A 26,536-nucleotide genomic window follows, 5' to 3' on the forward strand; every position below is an offset into this window, starting at 1 on the left:
GATGGTCTTGGGTGGACTCAGGGTGTCGAGGGTCCAAACCCGCCGCCCGTACGACGCCCGGGAAGGCTTCGCAGGCCGTCGATTCAAACAGTACAGAACGGCCCCGCAGGGCACCTGGGGTTACTAGCAATTTGTCAGAAAGCAGCCAAAATTGAATCAAGTGCTCAGAAGTCACTTGGGAAAATAGGAAGCCCAAAATTAAAACTGTAACTTACGTTGTAGTACAGCTTAGAAATTAAATCGGATCCGACTCAGAATGGAAGTCGCAAGTTGGCCGAATGCACACCATCTACACGATGTGGGTTTCGCCAGTTGGGGTGTTTGGGCTTCTGACAAATTTACTTGCAGGCGAATACATATGCACTCGCCCCCACTTAGTGCCTGCTCAGGAAATAGGCTCGTCTATTTTAAATAGGCGAAGGTGCACTCTCACAGCGAAAATTCACAATACATTGGTTCGCGCGAAACTTATACAATTCAAATTTTGATAGCGCTTGCGTGTAGGGGATATAGTGCAAGGAATAGAGTAATAAAAAAATTAAAATAAATTATTCTCTTTTCGAATAATTACGTGTCTGATTTAATCTTAAGCCAATGAACTAAACAACGTTATACCAACATTCCGACGCAGCTTCAAGAGCCAGTAGGTGATAAATTACCTGTCAATATGGAAGTGTCAATGACGGAAGGCGATGAAGAAGCTGTTCTCCAACTTCACCCTGGAGCTGGGGACCTTCCCCTGGAGCCGGATCGGCAAACCTCAAATGCCGAACTAACCCAACAGCTGAAGGTTGCGGACGAAGCGAGGAATCGTCTGAAGGCACAGTTGGAAAGACGTGAGAGGGTCGCGCAGTCAGCGGCCAAGTCAGAGGCCACCACATCAGTCTCCTCGACGTTGAACAGGGATAATGTCAGCACATCCCGCTGCATGAGTCCATTCGCGTCGACCCAGCGGAGGGAGTGTCTGTTAGCATCAATCCCAAGGGTCTCCAGTCCATGGCGCAGCAACCTCGAAAATTGCTTGTGGGAAATCAAGAAAGAGGTAAATCCAAGTAAGAATATAATAAATATAAACAGTATAAAATTTGAAAATTAAGTACAAGTTGCGAGACGGCTGAAGCCGTTTCCTGAATAAGGACCGATTGGAAAGAATTAAAGCGGACCAAAGCAAAAGATGTTACAAGCCGTGGAGCGCAGACACAGTAAATAAATGCATGAAGCTGTGGCTGAGGATGGGCGCAACGTGCTACGAAGAAGCCAGAAATGGCAACAAGTGGCCATTAGTGAGCCTCAGGACTCTACAAGAACATCTAGAAAAGATTGATTTTGAGCCAGGTTGATTGTATGCTGCCTTGAAAGTAATTCAAGAAAAGGTGAAAAAGGTTCCTGATATGTACATTGGAGTACTTTCCCTTGACGAGATGGCAGTGAGGTGAAATTTCTGTAATTTACTTTGAATATTTACTGATGTGAATTTTCTGGCAAGGAATCTTCTATGACAAGATATTCAAAAGGCTTATTGGTCTCGAAGCTGAAAGCCTCACTAAGTCGTCAGAGGGAGCAATTAAAGCAGCCACTCATGTAAAAAGAGTAATGCTTCGCTCAGTGAAATATCATACGAAGCAACTTATTGCATACGATTTCACAGGCATAGAATTTGATATTTAATTGTTGACGAAAAAATTGCTGACACGATTGATCGCCCTCCTATAAAATACCCACTTGGAACGGACTTTTTTGGACGCAAGGGGCGGGGGTTGGGGGGGCCGAGGGGGGAAGGTGTGCCAGAGGTTTTTCCCCAGGGGGAAAAACCCCGGGGGCCCCCCTCTTTGTAAACCGCTTCCCTATGCTTCTGTATAGAAAAATCGGCAATTCGGCCCCGATCGCCGCCAAACCCGGATGGCTGACCAAGGGACGGCCACGAACGCGGAAACAACCGTAAAACCCGACATTTTTACCATGGGCGAAATTAAAATAATAAATAAAACGAAAAAGGCCTTTTTTGAGGGTCCCCCGGGGGCAGCGGGGGTGCGTGGGGGATGGGGGGTCGCAACTGGTGCCATCGGAAGCGGAATTTAACCCCGAGTCTAACGAACACCAGTTTTGGGCCGCACGTCCCATAGGAGCCGAGATATAAAAATATAAAGCCCGAAAAACGTGGTTTGGACAAGAATTATTTTTTTTAGGGGCCCCCGCGGAGCCCCATGATGACTTACGGCCCGCCGCGACCCCTCATTCGAAAGGGGCCGCGATTAGCTTCATTTTCATGTGCGGGTTTGGCATCCTGCTCGAACCGCACGGAAGGAGGTTGAAGGGCCAAAAGGGAAAAAAACAGGCAAAAATCAAAGCTCCCATAAGGTTAACACGGCCCGGAACATGGAAACCTAAATATCCAAAAACCCCATCAAAAATCAATTTTGCCCATCCAAAGACCTCCCATAGGGTTTCAGCCCTGTGCGACCTCCTCAGGGTCAACGGTGACCTTTGAAATGTACAAAACACCATTTTTCGGTACTCGGGCCCCCCCCCCCCCCGCCCGCAATTTGGCTATGGGCCCCAGGGCCCCCAAACTCGAGATTCGTGCAGGCGGCGACCTGAGGAGGCCGACGGTGTGCGGAAAAGATTTTTCCGCCCCATAGCGAAAAAGTTATTAAACGGGCTAATTCTGCCCATTTTCCCTTCCACACCATTTGGGCAGGCATAACTTTCGACCTGATTAACTTTTCTTGCAAAACGCATCCAGGTCGATGCGGAATTTATCCCCGAACATTTTAAGACCGAATTAGACCTGATCAGACCAAGATCCCCGGAGGAGTATTCTTTGGCGCGCGGCGCGGAAGGGATTTTCGCCTCCTATTAGCTTAACATTGGAATTTGGAATTCGGATTTTGGGCAGAAAAAAGATCTTTTGGGCCGCCATTGCTGTGCCACGCTCTTCCACCCGGTGAAGAGTCCCTTCAAACCGAATTTGGCGGAAATCCGGCCCATAGGCGAATTACGGCGGCCCATCGAAAATCCGCGATTTGGCCAGCACGAAAATGAACAGGGTGAAAAAACGCGCATCGACGCCGCGGAGCCGCCCGCCGCTGAATCTCGAATTTTACCGTCGCAAACCCACGGCTGGTTGCGCGGGGGTCTGTGTCCAAATTTTTACCATCATAGCTCTTCCAAAATTCGATTTATAGGTGATTTTCGGTTTTGGGTGTGCAAAACGTGTGCACGGCAGAAGGAGCGTGCGGCGCGGCACCGTGTCGCACGGATTTATTTTTGCAAAAATTCGAGTATTAGCCGCAGAATCGACCGCGACCCCCCATTCGAAAGCGCCCGCCGAGCGCTTCAACCTGGCACGGTCAAACGACCTTCCACCGGGTCCCCCGACCTGAGACCCTTTCTCAGGGTGGCCACCCCGAAATCTCTCATTCAGCCGGCATCCTCGGCGCTTCCGGCGCCGCCCGTCCGGCGCGCCCCCGTCCGGCGCGCCCCCGTCTGGCGCGCCCCCGTCCGGTGCGCCCCCGTCTAGCGCGCCCCCGTCCGGCGCGCCCCCGTCCGGCGGTCGCGGCCCGTTCAGCGGTCGCCGCCCGTCACCCGATCTGGGGCGACTCCGAGTTGGCCCCTGCTCTAAATTCGCCCAGAAAACGTAGCTCAAGCTTTCTCAAGGTCCCCCGACCTGAGATCCTTTCTGACCTGATTGCTGTTATTAAGATGTTTGGTCGGCGACGACACTTATTGGCGGCTGCTGAATTTTTTCTCTTTCAATATCCCTGTACCAACAAGACTGGCGGCGCCGGCGGCGCCGCTAGGCGCCGAATGGCGGTGCCAATGATAATTTTTATTATTTGCTACTCTGATCAACGTTTTCCCAACATTCTTTTCGAAACCTCTCAGCGCATAATGCAATTCTCCTGCTCACTTTGCGTGAATCTAAATACCGGTTTTTATGTTGAACACATGAATGGATAACCGGTACACATTTATTGTTTCTTTCACAGTTGTCAACATTTCATCTCGAAATTTGTTTGCCAATTTAATAAAACTGCCAAATCCTGCATTGTTTCTTTTTAGTTTGTTTTAATTTGCATGAAAAGGTTGTTATGGGGCGCCATCACCAGAGTGCACCACTCCACCGCGAGAGCTACGAAAAAACCGGCCACGCCCATTTGCGCGAATTTGTTTAGGGGAAGATTTGACTACCAAGAATTCTTCCTGTTTGTGTTTACATTCGCATAGTTATATTCGCCAATTACAATTTTGAATTTGAATGAAAATACGGTTTGTGAAGTTCCATCGACTGCACATCTGCTCGTGTGTGGCTAAATTCGGCCGAGCGTTCTTAAGTTAACAGCTTCAACCGGCTTTCTGCGGCCCAAGGTAAGTGTATGAGAATTTTTCTTCTTGAATTCCACTTTGCGCTTCTGTCAATAACATAATTTGACGCTGTTTCTCGACAAAAACAAACTGCATTGTTGTTTTTTGCCATTTCACCACGCACACAACATTGAAAACGTGTTTATGAGTATAATTCGTACGCATTTGACGTCCAATTTTCATTCAATTCTATATCAATTTCTATTCAATGTTAATTATTTGACGTTTTTCCCCACATATGCCGACCGATTTTTAATTTTCATTTGCAATTTGCTCCAACACATCACTTAACGACGCTTATTAGAATGGTAATCACAGCCTCATTATGAATATATCTCTGCAGATGACGCGGAAGAAGAAGTGTAATTTGCACACCACTAAGGACAAGAAAAATCCGAAACAACAGGGCGGCACCAAATCCACTCAGCAAGAGCGTTCCATTGCTTCGTCCGTTTCGGAGGATGGAGTGTTTAAGAAACCCAAACCAAAGCAGAGAGACTCGGATCTGTCGAGCACTTCAAGCCGGAGTTCAACCTCCGGGTCTGCTTCAGCTACTCCTCGCCTCAGAGCTCCCGGTTTGCCGACACAATTGGAGCAAGTGAACATCGCTATTTGGTCTCAAGATGGATCATTCGACACAAGTAAAGCAATTTTATATTTTATTTCTTTAATAATGTTGGTATTTAATTTCGCAATTTGTGCTTTTTTTTACCCGCAGCCTCCAATCGTGGTCCAGCACAATCGACGCAGAGTGAACCAACAAAACGAGGTCGGGGGAGGCCACGACGTAAACCGCAACCAGAGCAAAGTAGTTTGTCGTCAGCTTCATCTACAAAGTCTTTCACGCCAATTTCACCCCATGCTGCTCCTGCTGACACGACGAAACGTGGTCGAGGAAAGCCTCGGCGCACGCCTCTACCACAAGCAGCCATCCCTACACCGGCTTTCTTGGCCTCTGAAAGCACTCAGACGCGGCCGCCACCACCTGACCAGGTCGAGAGCGCCAACAGCGCTATTCCCTTTGGTCGGTCGCGAGGACCAAGCCTGCTAGACACGGACGACGACGCCGCTGAAATACGCAGCGGCAGCTCCAATGCTTCAAGTTGATATACAATTAGTTACTATTTTTCGTACATATTTTTACTTTGTTCGTTCAAAAGGTTGGCGCGATCTTGACAAATGCCCCGGCGAATACTCCGGAAGACACCGCCGCCCCGCTAATCAGGCCGAGGACGAGCAAGCATTGGCTGGCGCACTGGAGGATTAGGCCCGCGACATTCAACAAGTGCAGACTGCGTAAAACCCGAAATCTAATATTTTAATAATAAAAAATCACAATTTATCAATTTTGCAGACTGTCTGTTCCTTCACCGCACGATGTTCCTCAAGTCGAGGACCACCCTGCGCCCGAGGTTGTTGTGCTGAATCCAGCTTTGAGACGAAGGTCCAAAAGACTTTCCGGTAGAGTGTCTTCTGCGACTGAACCAGAAAGTGGAGGCGAAGATGGCAATGAAAGCGATGATGAATACATTCCACCAGAGTCAATTAGAAAAGCGATTGGAGTAAAAACTCACCCAAAGCAGTCGCCGCAATTTCGCAGCCAGGTATTCAAATCGAGTTGAAACTTTTAAAAAACATTTAATTTCTTAACCGTCTGTTTTTAGAGCATTTCCGTTACCAGGGAGGAAGCCACTCCAACTTTAGCCCCAATAGCTGCCCAGTCAGACGAGCCTCATTTGCAGGGTGACGAAATCGCCGCCAGGTGAACACTGTTTAATTATAATTAAAAATTCAATTCCTCACAATAAACACATTTTCTAGCCTTTCCCAACTATCTGTGACTGAGAGTCCCACACTATTTGGACCAGATGCATTTACGGAGGTCAGCCCTCTGGACGACCAAGATCGACAAATGGACCAATTCACCTTCGGTCATGCTAATCCCACTGACAGTGTGCGAAAATTTGTCGGCATGCAGTTACCAGAGACTGACACGCAGTCGTCAGCCAGTCAGGTAATTAAAAATTACGTTTATTTAAAAAAAATGAAAAAAAAATTCATTACAATCGACCTCGGTTTTTTATTTTTGGTCACTCAACATAAATTTTTGCGAATAATTGGCCAATATGCAGAGAACTAAATTTTTAATTCTAATTTTTGGATTCAAAGCAGATTTTCATTTTTCATTTTTTTGGCTGCTGCAACCTTCTGTTTAGCGCTAATAAAATAATTACCAACGGTCCATTATTCAGAGTGAACACCAGAACACAAACACACCAAAAACAACTTTTCAAGTGGATCGGTGCAGGACAACAATAGAAATGAGCTCCATTTTTTCTCTAAAATTAAAATTAAAATATTAGGTTTCTCTCGTCTAGATCTGAGCCGCAGTGCTTCAATACGTTGAAACTTAGTCGACATTTAAATAAAGTGAGATTTCAGGAACAAGGATGGTTCGCGCCAATTGCCAAGCAGCTAAATTCCCTGTCATTTACGCAGTATAATTTAAATAAAATTAATAAAACAGAATTAATTTTGTAGGAAATAATTTTGTTCGGGCAGTGTATATACGAAATTAAATCTCAAATCAAAGAAAATACATTTAAATTGCAAAACGCTAATATCTCTCACAAACACGACACGACAAGCACACTGAATATTATTAATTATGACGTAAACAATGAAATCCATTTCCTTCGTCAGCTGTCATTGACGCATTACGAGGCAAAGAGAGTCCACTTCGAGAACACCCCTGGCCGATTTGCTCCTGCGGTTTATAAAATCCACGGAACCACATACGCTCACATGCTGCCATTAGATCCGACGGCGAGAACGGGACCCGGCGAGCAGCCTGCGCCAAATGCGCCGAACGCGAATTTAGGAAGGAGGAGGAAAGCGCAACTGATTGTTTTGTCAGCCCCGAAAGAGTCGTGGACCAAGTTCGCGGGGTATTCGGCGGCCAAAGTCTTTCGGAGGAGGCGCTCACTAGATATTTGACTTTCTTATTGGACATCAACCCCTTCTACCGAACCTTTACGATGGCGCGACAATACATTTCTGAGCAGCTGGAAGCTGGAAACACCATCGGTAATATCACCATCGCATTCAAACAGCCCGGCCGCGACAGGATCACCTTACGGGACAAAACGCACGCCTTGCCAGTTTGCGAAACTGAAGTTGCCGCTCTCTTCGATACTGGCGGAGTTCCGGAAGGAATTCAGGCCTTCGTGGTGAAAAATGGATTCAAACAAAAGGTCCACCCCGCAGATCCGAACCGAAACCTCCTGCTCTACCCAGTCCTTTACCCACACGGCATTTGGGCCTGGTATCCTGGCGGCCACGAACATCAAGGGCCAAACCGAACCGCTGTTCGCAACCGCGTGACCTTGCATGAACACCTAAGGTCAGTAATGGCCGACTATGTTTGAATGCAAAATTTCTAATTAAATTTTTATCGTCAGACTGCTCTGCTTCCGCCGAGAGCCGCCGCAAATTGAGCTCAACTGCGGTCCGTTGACACAGCAGTACCACGTGGACCAGTGGACACGAGTCCAGGAAAACGTGCTTAACTTCCTGCGCCACACCATGCCGCACGAAATGAAGCTTGATTCCATGAAGCACATGCAGGAGATGCTGCAGAAGGTCGCGGAGAACATGCACCACAAGGTTGGGAGGTCTTTTCTCTTACCGAAAAACCATCACTATGGAGACGAATCCATGCAGCAACTGTACCAACACGCCATCGTCAGCATAAAGGTGATCATTGAAATAACTTTTTTTCAATAAAAAGCTCAAAAATGTGAACTTTCGGTCTAGCAAAATTACGGTATTGCGAGCGACTCAAATTAGGGAATTAATTTTTTCGTATCAATTTTGGCCGCGATTACTAGCCTATCATAACCCAAATGCCAATAAAAGCAGCGAAACCAAGTTTGACAATTTTCCCGCCCATAGGAAAATTACGGCCAATTTTGGGAGCTGAATCTCGAATTTGACCATCGAACACACGCGAGCGCGTGCGCCCCTGTCTGAATCTCGATTTTCTCCGGTTTTTCTCTACCCAAATTGATTTTATAAGGGTTTTTCGGTTCTTGGGGTGCAAATCGCGTGCACGGCAAAAGGAGAGTGCGGCGCGGCACCGTGCCGCACACATTTATGTTTGCCAAAATTCGAGTTTTGGCCGCAGGCTCAACCGCGACCAATCATTCGAAAGCGTTCGCCTAACGCTTTAACCTGGCACGGTCAAACGACCTTCCTCAGGGTCCCCCGATCTGAGACCCTTCCGCAGGCAGAATTTAACCGCGTTTTCGGCGTTTTCCACCAAGTTTGACGCTGCTTTGCGATGGCCAGCCCACTTCGAACCAAAAACCTTTACCAGGTCGCCCACCCTGAACACTTCCACTTCGCGATTCAGCCGGCCGCAACGACTCATTTCTTCTCCGTCGTCAATATTAGGGCTTCTTTTCAGCGGATTTCGCACCTGTCGAGCGGTGCAGCATGCGCCGAGCGGCAGGCGAACTGCTTTCGACCGACTCGAACTCACTTTTTATTGTCTTCGATGCTAAAATACGACCGTTCGTTCGATCGCGGACCACGAACCCTCATCGGACGTGTCTCGCGAACGGCTTTCACCTGCCGCACCTGACCCAACTATTTCAGGGTCCCCCGACCTGAGACCCTTCCGCAGGCCGAATTTTACCGCGTTTTCCACCAAGTTTGACGCTGCTTTGCGATGGCCAGCCATCTTCGAACCAAAAAACCTTTACAAGGTCGCCCACCCTGAACACTTCCACTTCGCGATTCAGCTGGCCGCAACGACTCATTTCGCTTCCGTCGTCAGTATTTGTGCTTCTTTTCAGCGGATTTCGCGCCTGTCGAGCGGTGCACCATGCTCCGAGCGGCAGGCGAACTGCCGTCTACCAACTCGAACCAACTTTTCATTGTTTTAAATGCAAAAATTCGACCGTTCGTTTCATCTCGGACCACGACCCCTCATCGGACGTGTCTCGCGAACTGCTTTCACCTGCCGCACCTGACCCAACAATGTCAGGGTGGCGCGACCTGACACGCGCAGAGCACCGAATTTTCAACGCAAGATAAAAATAAATTAAACGAGCTATTTTCGCAGAATCGATCCACAAAGCTGAAACTGTCAAATTTTTTATAAAAAATATATTTCTTTCCTTATATGTGAAGCTGGATTGTCTGGCGCGGCTGAGTCACGGTAGTTGTCCACTTTCCCCTGAACCACTTCGAAATCTAATCCCGCAGTTATTAACGCATCTAACGATGTAATCTCAAGCAATGGAATTTGTCTCGTCGTCTCCAGATTCAGCCTCACTCTAATGAACTCGAATTTTTCGGTCTCGGTCGGCGTGGTTGCGAGTAGATTGAAAGAGTGAAATTATCGCCGAATCCGAAATCGTAAGATCTCGTCTGCAATGAGAGACGCACCCTGTTCAGGTGACGTGCGCTCTGGTCGGTGATTTTGGGCCATCTCATTTATTGTTCCCTGACCTACCGTGGGCTAGCTCAGGCCAACCCCCTGCGGCATCTATCGAAGGTAGAGAAACTGGGAGGGCGAAGCAGCTGGTCGCTGGGCTGTCGCACTCGTGCTGCACACAAGTTCGCTTTCGCACAATTTTGCACATAATCACTCCACTCGCACAAATACAAAAACAAGCAATAATCAAAGAAGAGAGGAAAAGATAGGAAAGATGTTTTTACAAAAATAAAAATAAATCAATCATTTTACACAATTTACGTGTTTGCCAATTTCGCTATTGCCTTTATTACAAGTGATTGTAACAATGTATCTGTAGAAGACGGGAATGCCCAACTTCTTCGTCACCATTACGGCGAACCCCAGAGAGCCGGAGGTTAACGACATCGACGGTGTTGATTTCAATGATGGAAGCCTAAACTCGGATCTCAAATGCAGGGCTATCGCGGCAAAGGTTGAAAGAGTCAAGGACATGTTCGTTAAAAGAGAAGATCTTCGGTAACGTCTAGAATTACGAAATGGTCACGGAATTCCAAAAGCGCGGGCTCCCACACGTCCATATCGTTCTGACCACTGATCAGAAGTTACAACGAGATTCCGATTGTGCCGAGTATATGTTACAAGTAATTCATTTCAGCTCGTCAACCCGGACGACGATGACAGCTTTGTGTCCACCGGAATCGCAGATCCCGCGGTCGACAAGAAACTGCATGATTGCGTGAAAAAGTTCATGCTGCACAACTGCACACCGCTCTGCGCCGCCGGCGACAATAGAGCGGTGTGCAAGAAAGGATTCCCGGTCGAGCAGAGGGATAACACGACGCTGAACGACGGCAAGGGATTCATCAGACTGAAAAGACCGCCCGGCGGACGCACCGTTCGTGTCCGAGGCCGTGTTTACAGCAATCGCGATGTCGTCCCGTACAACCCTTATTTGCTCAAGACGTTGAACTGCCACGTGAACGTGGTGCCGTTCAATAGTCTCCGCCAGATTCGCTATGTGTGCAAGTACATCACAAAAGGACCAGACATGGCCACCACCGAAATGACAGCTCAGCGTGTCGGTCACACCATCCGAGTAATTATTATTTTTGGCACTTTTAAATTAAAATATTTTTAACACAACCAATCTTTAAAAATTAATATTAAATTCTTACGAATAAATTTCCCACGTAAGCGTTAAAGCGGCAGTGGAAAATTTAATTTTTTTTCCTAATTTTTTCAATAAATTTTGAATTGTTTAAAACTCTACCCGCAGAATCCTGACCGGATGACTAGAAGGGACCACGTGCACACTTCTACGGTAGTCACGGGGCTGGGCAGACCATCTGCGCCGCAGCAAACAGCGACGGGACAAGGCCAGCCGCCCTAGCAACCAGTGACTACCGGACAAGGGCCAGCCGATGAACCCGTAAATGGTCAGGTCGCCATCGACGAGCTGCAAAAAGTCCTCACCGTCCGCTACCTAACCTCCGTGGAATCCATGTAGACACTCCTGATGCTGTTCATGATCATGAAATACACTCTTCATGCGGTATTAATTCGCCACGGTTTTTTTTAAATACCAAATAATTTCAACTCTTTTAGCACACAGGTCCTGGACCTAAATGTTCACACTCCCGAGCAAACGCCTGTCGTGTGGCTTGCGCGAACGGGGCAGGAAGGAGCGATCGCGGCCGCCGATCGACCGCTCAAGAAGAGCAAGTTCTTGGCTTATTTCGACCTGTACAGGACCGCCAACGATGTCGATCGCATCCTTCTGGAAAGAATCAAGTTTGTCGATGTGCCTGAATTCTTCACTTGAGATCGCAAGAAGCGCAAGTGGAACGCCAGGAAGCGCAAGGGAATCAGAATGCTGGTAAACCTGTATCCCGTCTCGCCAAAACACGAGGAGAAATTCTGGCTCCGCGCTATTGTTCAGCACAGGCCGTTAATTACGAGATTTGTAATTTATTCTAGCTCGTAAAATTCAAAATTTCGACCGAATCAATTTAATTTCAAGCTACGAAGACGCAAGAACAGTTGATGGCATCGAGCATCAGTCCTTCAGACAAGCGGCGGTCGCATTGGGACTCGCCAGAGACGACCAATAACATAGGAACGTCCTGGAGGAAGCTAAAATGGGCGCAACCCCATTTTCAATGAGAGTGCTGTTCTTGATGCTGCTGCTCCTTGCTGGCCCTGCGCAGCCCAAAGAACTTTTTGAGGAATATTGGCGCACAAAGGTCGGTCCTTTTGCCCTGCAGCGCGATGAAGAAGGTCAGAGGCTCCGACTACTTAGAAATTTTGCAAGAAAACTGCTGCTGAACAACGCAACGCTGGACCAAGAATTGATCCAAGAAATCGACATCAACGACATGCTGCGCATCCCGGACCAAGACGCCGCTTTCGACGAAGGTCTTCAGGAAGAGGCACCTCCGAGCGAGGCGGAAGTCAGACGTAAGCAAAGATTTAATAAAATTCATTCGGTCCTTCGGAGAGCGCCGATAAATATATTTTTTTAAAATTAATTGACGTGACGAGCATCTTGTTGGTCTGCATTTTCATTTCCAACCATCAGAAAGTTTTAATATAGTGGTCTGAAGAGACTCACGAACACGAAAATTGTCACTTAGAGACTCACTTGGAGGGGAAATTCGTGAAGAGACTCGGAGTCTCTTCGTGACAGTGAGTCTCTTCAGACCACCGAAACTTCGCGGTTTTTCTGTCCTTCGTGACATATTTTAAACACCCAAATGTGAGTTCGTGTGTATGGATTTTAATGGCGCCGTCGTCGCGATTTTATTATGTTGGCACATTTCCCCCCCCCCCCCCCACAGGATTGGGGCGGAGCCAAGTGGCGGTTGCGGTTTTTCAACGATATTTCGGATAATTTTACCGGCACCGCGTCTTCCCCACTTCTGTGAAAGATTGTTTGGCCGCCATGGTTGCTGTTTAAAGTGTGCCTCATAAGCGTGGTAAATTGTGTTTATGATGTGTTTTGTGTTGTGTTTACCCTATCTGGGGGCGTGAAAGTTTTGCGTTTGTGTAGTGATGTGAAGGGGGATAATTGATTGGTGTTGCTGGAGGGTGAGTAACTATTGTAAGATGCCTGGAGAGGGTGTTTTCACGGGGTGGCTTGGAGGTTGTCCAGAAATCGATGCAGCCAAAGAAGCAATTATTGGCATGTTTCTCATCTTTAAATGTGTTGTTTGGGTCATGCCCAAGTTATTGTTGGGCACGGTGGGTCAAGCGGCTAATTTTTTCGGCAATGTAGCGGTTAAACCAGCGGCTAAAATAGCGGCCAAACACGCGGCACTGTTTCCTTTAATATTGAAGGCGATGGATGGAGCTAAACAAGTGTTCAAATCAGTGGCTAACTCAGCGACCTTCAAGTTGCAAAGCTCTTGGTAATGTGTGGACACATGACTCGTTTATTGATAATTTTAAAGCAGCTTTGAATTTGTTAAAATAATGTGACGAACAGAGATGCATTGCAGCCCGCAAATTTAATTTTTATTTTGCAATAGATGATTCATGCGTTATTTCGTGACACATTTACAAGACAAATTGTGTGACAAATCGTGTCCGGGTTGAGCTAGATAAATGTGTTTTTGCCGTGAAGGACCAAATTGCAGCTGGTGAAAGTTGTGTATCCCGTGCCAAGAGTTACAATCATAGTTGGTGACTTGGTGAGACCATGCAGCCGAAGCCTCATTGTGTGTTATGTGTTGTGGGTAGTTATGGAGACAGAAATATTTTTGAATGTTTTCATTGTGTTTTTGTGGCCCAATGAGTGAAGTTATTAAAATATGGAAATCATATTGTTCACAATCAGTAGGGAGATGGTAGACACTGATGCTGCGGAAGAGTTCACGTTGGAGAAGCCAACTGAAGCCAAACAACAGAGTTCGGACGTTGATTCCAAATTGACGGATGACCTGAGCAGCGAAGATTCGGACTCTGACCAGGACATCTTTTTAGAGTTTGACAGCCCGAAGGAACAGACAATGCCAGTTGGCAGCAGGTATGTATTGACGTTGCTGAGAAAATTTATGTAATTGAAAATTATTATCTTCAGTGAAACAGAGGATCATCTTCCAGGAAGTGTGCCCGAGCTATCATATGTTGCAGTTCGGCAATCACTGCAAATTCTTGAGGAGGACTGGCAGTATTAAAAAGCAATTATTAAATTGTATAGTGAGACTGATACATGAATTATCTTTTAGGTTAGAGTTGGCGAAATTGGCTGCATGTGCAAGAGGCCCAGTGCCAAAGAGAAGGAGACCGATCTTCAACTAATAGACGGGGTGATAATTCTTGTAAAGTGTGTGGTTTGCTTTGTAATGCAGGAAGATTATTTTCGATCATTTTTATTGTAAATTGTCGGCCAGTGGTGACAATCCTTATGTAGTTGGATGCTTTTGTCTTGGATTTATTTTTTTCGAGTGGGTTTTTGCAGGTTTTGGTATATAAAACTGGGATTGGTGGCTGACATGAAATGAGAATAGGGAAGTGAATTTTGAAAAACAATGTTTTATTGAATTCAATGGTGGTTCACAACCTGGGTTGCATTCCGATGAAAAGAGCTACAAATATATATAAATTAATAAGAAAGTGTGTGATACAATTGCCTATAAGCATTTACACTTGTGCAAATCAGAAACATCCCGTATGGTAATAATTAGTTTCATACCGAGAAAAGAAAATTTTTCAAAAATTTTGAAACAGAATGAGTGCACTATTATTTGAAGGGTGCACCTCGACATGCACCTCCATTTGAGCTCATCTGCCTCTCAAAGTGTCTCATTGCATCTGGTGCAACTTTACACGGGCATCGAGCCCAACCAGCTCCTCCCAGAGCTCGCGCTGTTTCCTGTACATGGCGTTGATCTCTCTTTGTACTTGATCAATTTCACGGAAAAATCCGGCGTAGTCAACGTGTTTGTTGGACAGGTCAGCTCGAATGTTGTCAAGTCTGCGGTAGAATGTTTTAATTGCCCCTCATAAGTTTCAATTGATGCTGTAATAGACATGTAATTAAATGGCGACAATACTTTAAATAAAGAACATTTACCTTTAGCTGAAGAGCACCGGGCTTGCAATTGCTGGTGTTCAGAAGCTGTGAAGTTACCTTCCGTGTTTTGGCAGGGCTCCATGTAAGTAGGATTCCCCTTGTGTTGGAAGTTGTCGTCAGAGTACTAACGTTGCATGATAGACATCCCGAATAAATTAACTTGGCTGCAAAGGTGGGATAAATGTGAATGCTAAGTAATGAAAAAAAGTATAGAGATACAATTTGTGTATTCTTTTATGGCTTTTAATCATTATGTGCTTGTGCGGGCTGAAAGTAATAATTTTCATAAGCTGGTTGAAAATGTATATGCAAAAATTGGTATGTTATGTATGTGGAGATGATTTAAACATGTTCATTAAGAAAGAAAGTCATAAGTTGAAATATTAAATTTACTTAAACAGCCCGCAAGGAAACAGTTATGTAGAGAAATACATTCGTGGTGGCAGTATGTAATTGATGAAGGAAGGATATCATGAGATAAACTTACACGGATTTATTGGTGATTCACGTTATTCAGTGGATGTTGTTGTTCACGAGTGCGTTTTGCAACGGCTGAATAGTAAGTGGTGCTGCTCTGTGCTGTGCAAAAGGTGTGGTTGCAGTGGTGTTCTTGGCGCAAATCACAAATGCGCGCGCGTTTTTTTTAATTTGGCGGGAAAGGCTTTACAATTTGGTCTGAAGAGACTCATGGATAAAAAAAAGGGTGACAGTGAGTCTCTTTAGGCCACCCAAACTTTGCGGTGTTTCTGTCCTGAAGAGACTCACGAGTCTCTTGGTGACAAATGAGGAGGCTCAGATTGGGGAAAAACCAGACAGTGTTATTGTAAATAGCGTCATATATGAATGCTTGTTAGAGCTGAATGAGTTTGAATAATTATGTTTTAGGAAGTAATATAAATGGAATACAATGTGTGTTTGCAGTAAATAATCTAGTAAATTATAATTGGTAGTTTGCAATTAATTAGCATTAGGAATTAAATTTATAATATTAACATTTTATTACAAAATTAGAATGGTACATACATATGTTGGGATGCAATTGAAAAATTTGTAGTTACAGAAATAAAAATAATGAGGTGACAATGCAATGGTATTGCCTGATGTTGCCGAAAGATTGCAATAAATACACATCCCGTAAATTATCAACTGGAAAAAAATTGCCCATCATTTTCTCCCGGAGAACAGGTCTTGAGCAGTCTTGGAAAACTCGGTGAGGCGTTGCTCGTACTCGACAACTGCCTCGGATGCGTCCTTGACCCTTTGCTCAATCTTGTGACGCATCCTCACGAGTCATATTGAATCCTCATGCTGAGCGATCTTCGAGCTTTTTCCAGCTGGTGGGTCTCCAGACTGTTTTCTCGCAGGACAGCCTGCGCGTCCTTGAATTCCGTTTTCAAGTCGTTGTAGCGAACGTAGAGTTTGTCCAGCGCAGCTTCTGACCTAACGAGTGAATCTGTAACGGTGAGAGAATAAAAGGCTGCACGAGACAAAATTGAAATTTACTTGCAACAGTTGTGCCTCCTTGGAAGTGCATGATGCAGTCCTCCTCACAAAGCTGTTCGGAGGCCGATGCTTTTGGCGAACTTGGCGCGTTGCAACAACCCCAGCAGCATGGGGTGGAGGCAGTCGACACGTCGCGGTCGCTGTCCAAGTCAATCATGTCTGCGTCTGATTTGCTCATGTTCAAGCAACCCGTATGACGTTGGACAGTTAATATCTGTAATGCAGATATGAATTTAAAGCGGGATAAATTACATTAATATTTGCCGTAGAAATTGTCGATTGTCTGTGTTGTTATATTTTTTTATTTACTAATTGAATTTAGTTGCGGGGGAATTGATTGTGTGCAATAGGGTGGTTCAATTTGTGAAAGTAATGGTTTGTTATGTAATGTTATGTGTGTCGGGTTGATGGAAACATGTATTGAATAAATTAAGTTTGACAATTCAAGCGGAAATGGGTAACATCAGCCCGTATACAAGGTTAGTCTAATACAAAATAATATTTAATGGACATGCAAGCGGGTGGAAATTTGTCTATGTTGGGCTGCGTAAAATCAAAATGTGGTAGCGGGTTAATGCAATATCAAATAAGTTGTGTTTGTTCCATATTGAAAAGCGTAATTTGACAATAACTTACATGGAGTTCTTGTCGTTCTGGCGGATGCGATTGGATGAACAAGCATGTTTGTTAGCGGCATGCGGTTCTGGTGCTGTGTTTGTGTTGCTGTGGTGCTGTGTTGGCGTGGAGGCTTTATGGATGGAACGTTATTTTTAGGACCAATCAAAATCGCGCGCGAAGCTTGAATTTGGGCGGGATGTGTTTAGACTGTAAGATTTGGGGAAAAACCATTGAATTGATTGCAAATAATAGCGTGTTTTATTATTATTTTTTAGTAGTTTGTAACGATTTTAATGTTTTTTAATTGTTGAAGCAATGACTATTATTTAAAAAATTATGTTGAACCTAATCATTATGCTAGAAATCGCGTCATTAGAGATGAGTTGAATCTGTAATGGTCAAATTAGGTGGCAAAAGAAATAGTTATGTGACAATAAATCAGTGATTGATTGTTGGTAGTTGAGCACGAGACTTCGGGTAATTGCTCTTCAGGTATGTCGTGCAGTCGGGCAACTTCTGTTTCAGGCGATATCACTTCGACTGATATTTGGTTTAGGTGCCGACCCTTTACTCGTTTCTCTTCCTCGGAGGTGTTCACGCACCACACATTGACCACTCCTCCAGTATCCACTATGCCATAAGTAGTAGGGACTTTGACCTGACCTCCTCTATCGACTCCTCGCAGGATTAATTCCGTACCCACAGGTGCAGTCACGTGGACCGGAAAAATGGCGCTCTGTCGTCCCTTCAGTGAAGGAAGACGAGCGGGCGAGCGGTTTCCTACTACTTGTATTCGTATGGGTTCGTCCTGATGAACGATTGATTCGACCTCGCTAAATGCCTGGATCCAGATTCCTCCTTTGTCGGTCGCTAATGTTGGTTCTTGGCGTTTGTAATAATCTAGGGGAACTCGCCCCCAGGTAAAATCCAGGCAGCAGTCAGTGTTTAAAAGGTTTGCATGATGTTTCATCAGGAAGTCCTGGCCCAATAAAGCTTCGTAGCCTGTGCAGTTTACAACAACCACCGGCTGTTTTATCGCCACTTCGCCAAGCAACTGTATTATTATCTCCGCTTGGCCCAGAAGAGAAATAGCAGTGCCAGAGATTCCACTAACTTGGCTGTTGTAAGGACTTATTTCTAGTCGTAAAGTCGTGGCTAGCTGTTCATTCACTAAGCTAATGTTAGCTCCTGTGTCGACAATAAAGGAAACGTCTAAATGCTGAACCCGCCCCCATAGGACGTAAGTGGGGTATGCCTTTACTGCCGCCAACATGGACAGGTCCACCGGGGGCGGGGCGTTTTGTGTGTTGTCTGAAGGGCTGGTCGTCAGCGGACGTGCAAGGTGAGTGGCTTGCACGCCGCTCTCTAATCGTTTTTTGGCTGCTGTTTCTGTGGGCACGCAGAAGGGCAATGCCCTTACTGTTGGCATATCAGGCAGTAAAGGTACTGGCAATCTTGTAGCCGGTGTCCCACCTGCTGGCAGAAGAAGCAAGTAAATTGTGGTCGTTCGTAATTCTGTCTTCTTGGGGAACGAGCTTGGCTTAGGCTAGAAACTGTCTCTTGAGTATGGTTTTGACGTGTGGGCGTGTTAGGCGCTGATCGCTGTTCGCTTGTGTTGGAGGTCACAGCTGGTGGCTGACTGAACCTGACTTGTCGGGAGGGCGTGGCTCCAGAGGTCTGTGTCGAGTAGACCGATGGTGCTGCCAGCAGCTCCTCATTTATTCTGTAGGTTTCGAGCTTCTCTTCTGCCTTCAGCGCTAAGCGCTTTGCCTCGGCCAGGGTTTCTGGGTCCATCATATCTATTTTGTTCAGAATTGCCTGTTTCAGCCCACGCATGAACTGGGTTAGCGCTCGTTCGTCCCAACTTTCATCGTCCGCGGCAGAAGAAGTCCCACGCTTGGCAGAGGCTGAGCGCAGCTTCCTCAGCTTCCCAACCAGGTTCTCGTAGTATTCGGTCACTGATTCTGAGTTCCTCTGTCTGCATTCTTGGAAGTCCCTTTCTAAACGACTCCTATTTTGTGAAGGCTCAAATTCTGCCTCGAGGGCTCGCCTAACCTCGGCGTACGAGGTCAGCGTCCTTAGTGGTAATTTTTGTACAAACTCGCGTGCTCGATGCTTAGTCCGAGAAGCCATCACGATTCGCAAGTTCGCTGGTTTGAGGGTCTGTATCATAACCAAGCTCTCCACGCCGTACAAGAAATCTTCCAGGGTTGCATCTTCTCCTCGCCCGGAGAAGACTGGAATGTTATTCAGGTCGAAATACATCCCTGTCCCGGCTTGATGTCCCATTTGCACTTGGGCGGTATGGCCCTGGACATCTGAGTTCATGCTACCAAGCGGATGGTGAACTGACTGGCTCGAGGCGGCGTTCCCCGTTTCTTGGGGTGTTTCGCGTCCAGCGTGGCTAGAAGCGGATCGAGGCCTCCCATTTGGGTGCGGCGTATCTCGCCATCTTTGCTCCGCCTGGTCGTCATAATCACCCACGGTAACTGTGGGATTGGGCCCCAAGTCCAGCAGGTCAATCTCCGCTTGGCGCTTGGTCTGCCCGGCCGAGCGCCTCTAAATCGAGACCAGTTCGTTCTCCTTGGGCAATAGGATGCTCGTCATCGTGCCTATCTCGGCCCTCGTCCTCGGTCGCGTTCGGGTGCCGATCGCGACCGGATGGGGCTGAGCTTCGACGCTGGGTACCAGACGTCGAAGGCCCTGGGTCTCCCGTAGGAGTCCTTGGGAGTGGCATGTTGAGTTGGTGGTTTTTCGTTGTGTACTAGCACCGTAAAGATCGTGACCAGGTGTCTCCAGCGATCCTGGTCACGGCACCAAAATTTGCTATCGCCCTCGAGACTTTCGCGCCTCTCGCTGGAAAAGAGACTCGGAGGGAGGCAAACTCTAGGTTGGCCCAATCAGAAGCGTCCCCGCAGCCGGTAGAGAATAGGTGTGGGAGGAGCGTGTAGACGCGAGCCGCAGTATTCAGATCAAGGTACTTAGCCAGCCAATAGCTGACCAGAGTTCTTAGCTCCTTTCCTTACACACCTCCTCCGGTGCGAACAACGCTCTGATGGTAAACAATCTCGATAGTTGAATTCTCGGTCGCTTTTCCGTGGAAAAGGGTGCTAAATCAGGGTTTTGGGGTCCATGAGAGGGACCAAGGTCTAAGCCAAAGTACTGTACAGCAAACGCAGCAAAATCCACTTAGCCGTCAGGCGTATTTATTGATCGAAATCTTACAGAAGCCCTTAAGCCAAAATTCTTGTTTTTCTGTTGATCAATAGGCGTGCTTCAAGTCGTGTAGACGGCCTCCCTGCTAGATGCTGAAGGCCCGGGTACCCTGCAACATAAGTCAGAGGTTTAGCGGAGGTGAGGACAAGAATTTGTCAGTATCAAGAGAGTGGCCAGGTATGGGAATATTAAATCCCGCACCCGCCCATTTCACTGATATCCTACCTGCTGTCAGTGCTCTAATTCCCTCTCACTTCTCAGGACGTAGGCTGCAGCCTGGCTCAAATTTCCCCGAGCACTCTCACTCTGCGGAAAACAAGACAGGTGATCAGACTGCCCAGGTAGACCGGGGAGTATGCTACTTACAGGAAGTAGGTCTGCAGTGTCTGTTCCCTCCTCATCCAAGACAAGAGGTCTTCCCGGCTTCTGCGGACCCCAAAGGGTGCCCAGATCGTGGCTCCACCGCGCTGGGGGGCTCGTCCCCGGGAAGGTCTTCTCTAGGAATCCCCTGTGAACAGAAGCGGAGATGAGTACGAGGCGCATGAGACCCGTAAAGCTGGCCTTACCTTTCGAGAGAGAGGACTCCACTTCACCTGGTCAACAGGTAGGATTCCTTTGCCAAGTCGCTTCCTAGGATTAGAGTCAAATTGCCTCTTTCCAGTTAGGAGCAGCACCTCTCAGGTGTTAGGCAGCTCGCATCTGCCCCGAGTGGTCCGCTGCAGCTCTTTTTATTACGGCCGGCCCCTCAAGTCGCAGCTGATGGGATAGACTGGAGGGAGAGTCTCACCCTCAGCAGCGCCCTCCCCCTGGCTCAGGTAAAGACGGTGAACTAGGGTATTTTGTTGGGGCGTCACTCCTTTTACTTGTGTGAGTGATTTTGGCTTCATGCCAGAAATCAATCACTAACACGCCATTCTTGCTCAGTGGGATTCTTTCCTTTCTTATCATATTATTTATTTACTAAAATTAGGTGCCTAAATCTTACTTTATTCTCTAAGAAAGGGGATCTGGATGGTGAATGAAATTTTAAAAATAAATTAGAGAGACTAAATGATTTTAAAATTTGATTATTTAAGAAAATAATTAGGGGGGGATCTTTTTTTTTAAAATTCAAAGAAAGGCGTGGGTGTGATTCTAGTTTAGCTACCCATCCAGTGATTAAAAAAAAGCAAATAATTTCCAGGTTCTCGGTGGCTGATTCGGCGTCCTCGCCTGCGACCTGTTCGCGTGGAGAATCTTCATTTTTTTGCTAAAGCTGATCTTTTGTCGCGCCCGCCATCAGTATCCCAAATATCGCAATAATTGGGGTTCTCAGCATTCGGTGAATGATTTTTACATCACTTTAATTTCGTCGTTAGACTCACATAAAATTAAGATAAGCCCAATTTGGGGAAAAGGGAGATGGTATGAGAGAAAAAATTTACAAAAATTAAAATATATCATTCGTCTGTTTGAATAATTTACGTATTGATTTCGTCAAATGCCAATTAATCAATACAACGTTATATCGTCACCGCTAGAAATATTGATCATCAGCTTAATTCACCAGTGAATATGTTTGAAAACGAAAAGGAAACGAAAGAATTTGTTAATGATTTTCAACAAAAATCATCTACCCCCTATCCCCTAGCACCCACTTCCCTTGCACTGACCCCTTGCTCACCATCATCTACCCAACCAATCCCACCAACAACCATGACACCACCAAGCATGCCAAGACTTTATACTGTCCAATTGCAAATTGCAACAGGTATGTGTTTTTGGGAAATCACAATCGTAAAATAATCTTTGTCAAGGTGTTGGTGTTGGTTTGATGCTGTGCATGCTTATTTCCATCGTCGTTGTATGCAAGTGTCGACGGGTTGTGGTGAATGTCATTCACTGAATGGGGAGGTGTGCGACTACGTTGCTATGGACATACCCGCACATGCCGAGTTGATGGAAATGGAGGAAATTGGGAACTTGTCATCATCGCTTCCAGAATTGATTCCAGAGCAGATTGAAGACACGCAGCCAAAAGCATTGGAGCCCCAGTTAGCCAACATAGATCTGAGTGCTAGTAGTGCTGAGATGAATGAAGGTATGAGTCGGAGTGAATTTTAGTTTGTTTTGTAAAAATGGTGATGGTTGTATATTTTTTGATGACGGTTAAGGAAATATTTTACTGTCTTTGTTCGGTGGTGGCTCGTATGGTATTTGAATATTTTGGCACCCATTTCGATAATAATGCTATTAATGCTACTTCCTAGAGTAATGGACTTCGTTTGTAGGAGTGCGGCAACAAAGCAAGAGGTTGAAGAACCAAAGGAAATAATCTTAACTCGATCGAGCTTGGAAGGTGGTTTTTGTCACATCAGGCATTAGGTATTTTGAACGGTCTCATTGCTAGAATGAGAATGTATTAATTTTCAAAAGCTCGCTTCACTGTTTGTGTATTTCTCAAACCTCCCCTTCCTCATTGTTTAGGAACAATGCTTGAACTATACATGATACATATGTATTATTTTTTTATTTACTTTCATACCATTGTCACTATTCATCTCAGCTTGGAAAAATGAATGATCTGCTCAAATGCGACTTTTTTATGATTTTTTTAAGTATGAAAACAACCACAAATGTGCTGACACTTTATGATTTACATCTAGTTTTTTTATAAAGTCTGAGCAACTTATATGTATAGTAATAAAATGTGAATTATAGCAGTCTAGCGTCATCAAATATTGAATATAAGAAACATAAGACTTCAATCCCCATTATTCCAAATACGACATGATAAATTTTTATTTTATTAGTGTGTAAACAAGCGTCGATACTTGAAAAATTGATTTGAATTATCAATCTAGTTATTTTTAGATAAAGACTGAGAATCTTCGTAAATAAATATGACCATTAAATATAATGTGTATTATATCAGTCATTGAAAAATAACTTGAGACTATACTCGCCATTATTTCTAAGACAATTCATTAACAATTTAACTCATTTTCAATAAATAAAATATAAAGTCAGTCTTGGTTTTTTATTTTAATTAAACACATTAGGCTTTAGATATGAAGATTGTTTCTAGACTATTCAAATCAACAGGATTTTAACAGAATGTCTATTTCGGTCTTTTAACGGTACATTTAATTCACTATAAAGACGTTTGCTTTCAGATTCTATTGTGTTTGACCTTTAATTCACCGAATGGATATTGTTAATTAGGGTCACATTTTTGAGGAATAAATTATTAAAGATCATGCACCTAATGCGTATTACCATTTATGATTAAACCAGATGTCTATTGTACAATTGGTTCCATCTTCTTTATTGGGTTTTGCCCTTCAACGATTAAAGCATTTTCTCACACTACTTTCCCACCCATTTGATTGATGAATGGATATAATCATATATTCTTTCCATCGTTGATCAGTTTCTTTATATCATCAATCAGTTTCACATCATGGCTGTCTTGAGGAGAAAGTTCTCTCTCGGTGCTGCAAAAGAGTTGTGTGTATCGTACAAAGCAGGCGAGTCATTGATAAAACTTGTTTTATTGGACAAACACGATTAGATGAGTTTTGAACTCTTCCTATACACTCTGATTCATCTCGGTGATGAGCAACATTATATTCGATCACTTTTGGAAAACGTCGGTAAGACGCAGCATTTTCACATTCAACCCGAGGCAGAGGATAACTTGTTTACGTGGACATCATATGTTGGTCGCGAGATGGAGATTTCTCCACAAGACTTCTCTTAATTTAATGGAGGTGATGCAGCAATTAATCGGCAAACGCATCTGGTCAGCTACATTCCTGAGGAGGAGAATGGAGAGGATTGCACCTTCGATTGAGTTAAGATATCAATATAAAAGCACCGTTGTTATTGGAATTGGAATTGTATTTATTTGCGTATATTTTCGATACAACGTTGTAGTTATCTCTATTGCTGTTCGAACATTTGCAAACATGTCAAAACAAGTACAAACATATAGATCATATAACACTAAATATCATCACATTTAAAGTTTTGAAATTCATTCATATTGTAAAATTTGTTTTGGTACACAAATGATTTGAGCTTTTTTTCGAACTCTTCTTGCTGTTCCACATTACGAATCGCCACCGGAATCCGATTATACAAGTTTAGCATATACACTTCAGGATTTCGCTCCGCCGCTGATGATACTTGTGCGGGAACGTAGTACAAATTTCTGGAGCGGGTATTATAGTTGTGTATCTCTTTGACTTGCTGGAAGTAATGAGGGTGGCGTCGAACGAATTTGCAGCTCTCCATCAAATATAGGGAGAAGAGAGGAAGAAGGTTGAATTTTTCAAACCTTGGTCTTGCGGATTCTAGTGGGGTCTGCGATCTCCAGTAGCGAATTCTTGCCATTGCTCTTATTAGTCGTTTTTGAACCGTGAATACTTCGTCTCGAACTTTATCACAGGATGCCCAGAACACGATGGCATATTGCATATGAGAGTAGGCAAAGGCATAGTAAACATTTAGCACTTGTTTAAAATCCACAATTTTCCGTAGCGCCGTGACCATTGTTGTTGCTGAATGCAGCTTTCCAATGACAAAGTCACCTTTTTTTTCCAGGAGAGTTTTTCCGTGAACCTGAGTCCAAGCATTTTTACCTCTCGTGATGCCATCATTTGTTCCCTGGCCAAAATTATTTCTTGTGGTTCTTCTCCTCCTCTTGAGCTTGGTTTCCTAAATTGAACTACGACTGGTTTTTCTGTATTCAAGCGTAGAAAGTTTTTCTCGCAATACTTCTTCATTTGCATCGCAGAGGCATCTGTCAATTCAGAGACTTGCGGCGGGAGATTCGCATACATGAGCGTGCTTGCGTCATCCGCGTAGCTTACCATGAGACTTGCCATCACTTCCAGTGCCAGGTCAAAAAACTCTATATCAAACATTAGGGGAGATAGGATGCCACCTTGAGGGGTGCCTCTTGTTGTTGGAATAAGGTCCGAGAAGATCTCCTGCTCAAATTTCCCCTTCTTTTGTTTTAGCTTTACGCATTGAGCGCGGCCTTTGAAAGCTGATGTTAGCCATTTCAATGAGGTGTTGCGAACGCCATGGTGTTCTAACTTTTTCAGTATCAAGTCTGGTGAAACTGTGCCGAACGCGTTCGATAAATCATAGAATACGCCAACCACTTTTTGTTTTTTATCAAGCGCTTCAGCAAGTTTTTTGATGTATTCGAAGAGAGCCGTAATTGTACTTTTTCCATTTATGAAACCGTGCTGTGATTTTGGCAGTAGGTCATGGTCTTGGAAGAAATTCATTAGTCGTAAAAGAAAACAGTTTTCGATCACTTTGGAAAAGACTGGAAGGTTCGAAATTGGGCGATAGTTTTTAGGGTCTTTTCTATGTTATGTGAAAAAAACAATAGATTGCAAATTAATCTGGATACTTTAGCGTTTTTGTTCTTTCAATCAATTGAGATTTAAAACAAATTTTTGGAAAAACGAAATGATATAACGAAAAACTTTAACGTAAAAAGAAGTGCGAATCAGGAAAATATAATTCTGCGCGAGATTGAAGGTACATGTGCTTTTCGTTTAAGTATATTTGAATTTGAAGAGCTTATTAGAAAAACAGAAGATTTCTGCTTATTGTACGTTATTAAATGATTACCAAAATTGATTGAAATATATAGAAGGTACTCTAACGATCCAACTGCTTGTCCTGTCATTCAATTTCGACTATTCGAATCAGGAGAGATGAATCTCTGTGGAAAATTTTACAGTCAACTGTTGGAGAGTTAATAAACAGTTAGATGTATTTTTTCAAATCATATAGATTTGGTTCTGTGTACTATTGTGTTCAATAAAAATTTTGTGAAACTATAATTCATGTTTATCATTTCATGTCAACGTCATGTATGAGATAGGTCAGGAGGCAGAGTTATGTACGTCAGGGTTGGGGTGGGTGTAATGGGTGTCGGTCAGGGGTTTGAGGTAGGTCAGAGTTGGGGAGGTTTGTCAGGGTGGGGAGGTGCTGGGCTTGGGTCAGGGGAGGGGTTGAAAATAATTTAGAACCGGCATTTAATAACTACTTGCGTGTTTTCAAAAAGCTGTTTGAGCAATCCTTCACGCAGTGGGATGGCAGGGATCATCGCCTGGCCTTTCGAGCAACATGGGCCGTAAGCCCCGTTGGGCCACGCTCGCAAGGTTTCAGTCTCTTTTTGGAAAAACAGAGCGCCGCACGAGGCGCATTCCTTTGTGAAATCGCCCGCGTGGTAGTATACTGCAATCTCAGGGTCCGGATCGCCGCGA

General features: G+C 44.9%; 1 protein-coding gene and 1 long non-coding RNA gene across 3 annotated transcripts; both read left to right on the forward strand.

Moving 5' to 3' along the window:
• The first annotated feature begins 7,403 nt into the window (after positions 1–7,403).
• LOC135937620 (uncharacterized) lies at positions 7,404–11,672 on the forward strand. Its single transcript, XM_065480780.1, has 5 exons — positions 7,404–7,768; positions 7,827–8,121; positions 10,188–10,346; positions 10,506–10,946; positions 11,463–11,672. Exons 1-5 carry the CDS (start codon positions 7,404–7,406, stop codon positions 11,670–11,672), a joined length of 1,470 nt encoding a protein of 489 aa, XP_065336852.1.
• Positions 11,673–20,208: 8,536 nt separating this feature from the next.
• Positions 20,209–21,588, forward strand: LOC135936501 (uncharacterized). Of its 2 annotated transcripts, none has more exons than XR_010574338.1 (4): positions 20,209–20,438; positions 20,523–20,865; positions 20,923–21,076; positions 21,445–21,588. It is a non-coding gene; the product is annotated as an uncharacterized LOC135936501 (long non-coding RNA). The 2 variants fall into 2 exon arrangements; XR_010574339.1 differs by having other exon boundaries at positions 20,209–20,399.
• Positions 21,589–26,536: the final 4,948 nt, after the last annotated feature.

This window comes from Cloeon dipterum, chromosome 2 (assembly GCF_949628265.1).
Source record: "Cloeon dipterum chromosome 2, ieCloDipt1.1, whole genome shotgun sequence".
Taxonomy (NCBI): Eukaryota; Metazoa; Arthropoda; class Insecta; order Ephemeroptera; family Baetidae; genus Cloeon; species Cloeon dipterum.

What these genes read in the sequence shown, in the direction of transcription:
- LOC135937620 (XM_065480780.1), top strand. Translation starts at nt 7,404, where the DNA reads ATGGCGCGACAATACATTTCTGAGCAGCTGGAAGCTGGAAACACCATC. An exon ending in AAAGAGTCAAGGACATGTTC is followed by an intron (nt 10,347 to 10,505) that starts GTTAAAAGAGAA and finishes AATTCATTTCAG; the next exon opens with CTCGTCAACCCGGACGACGA. An exon ending in GTGTCGGTCACACCATCCGA is followed by an intron (nt 10,947 to 11,462) that starts GTAATTATTATT and finishes TTTAGCACACAG; the next exon opens with GTCCTGGACCTAAATGTTCA.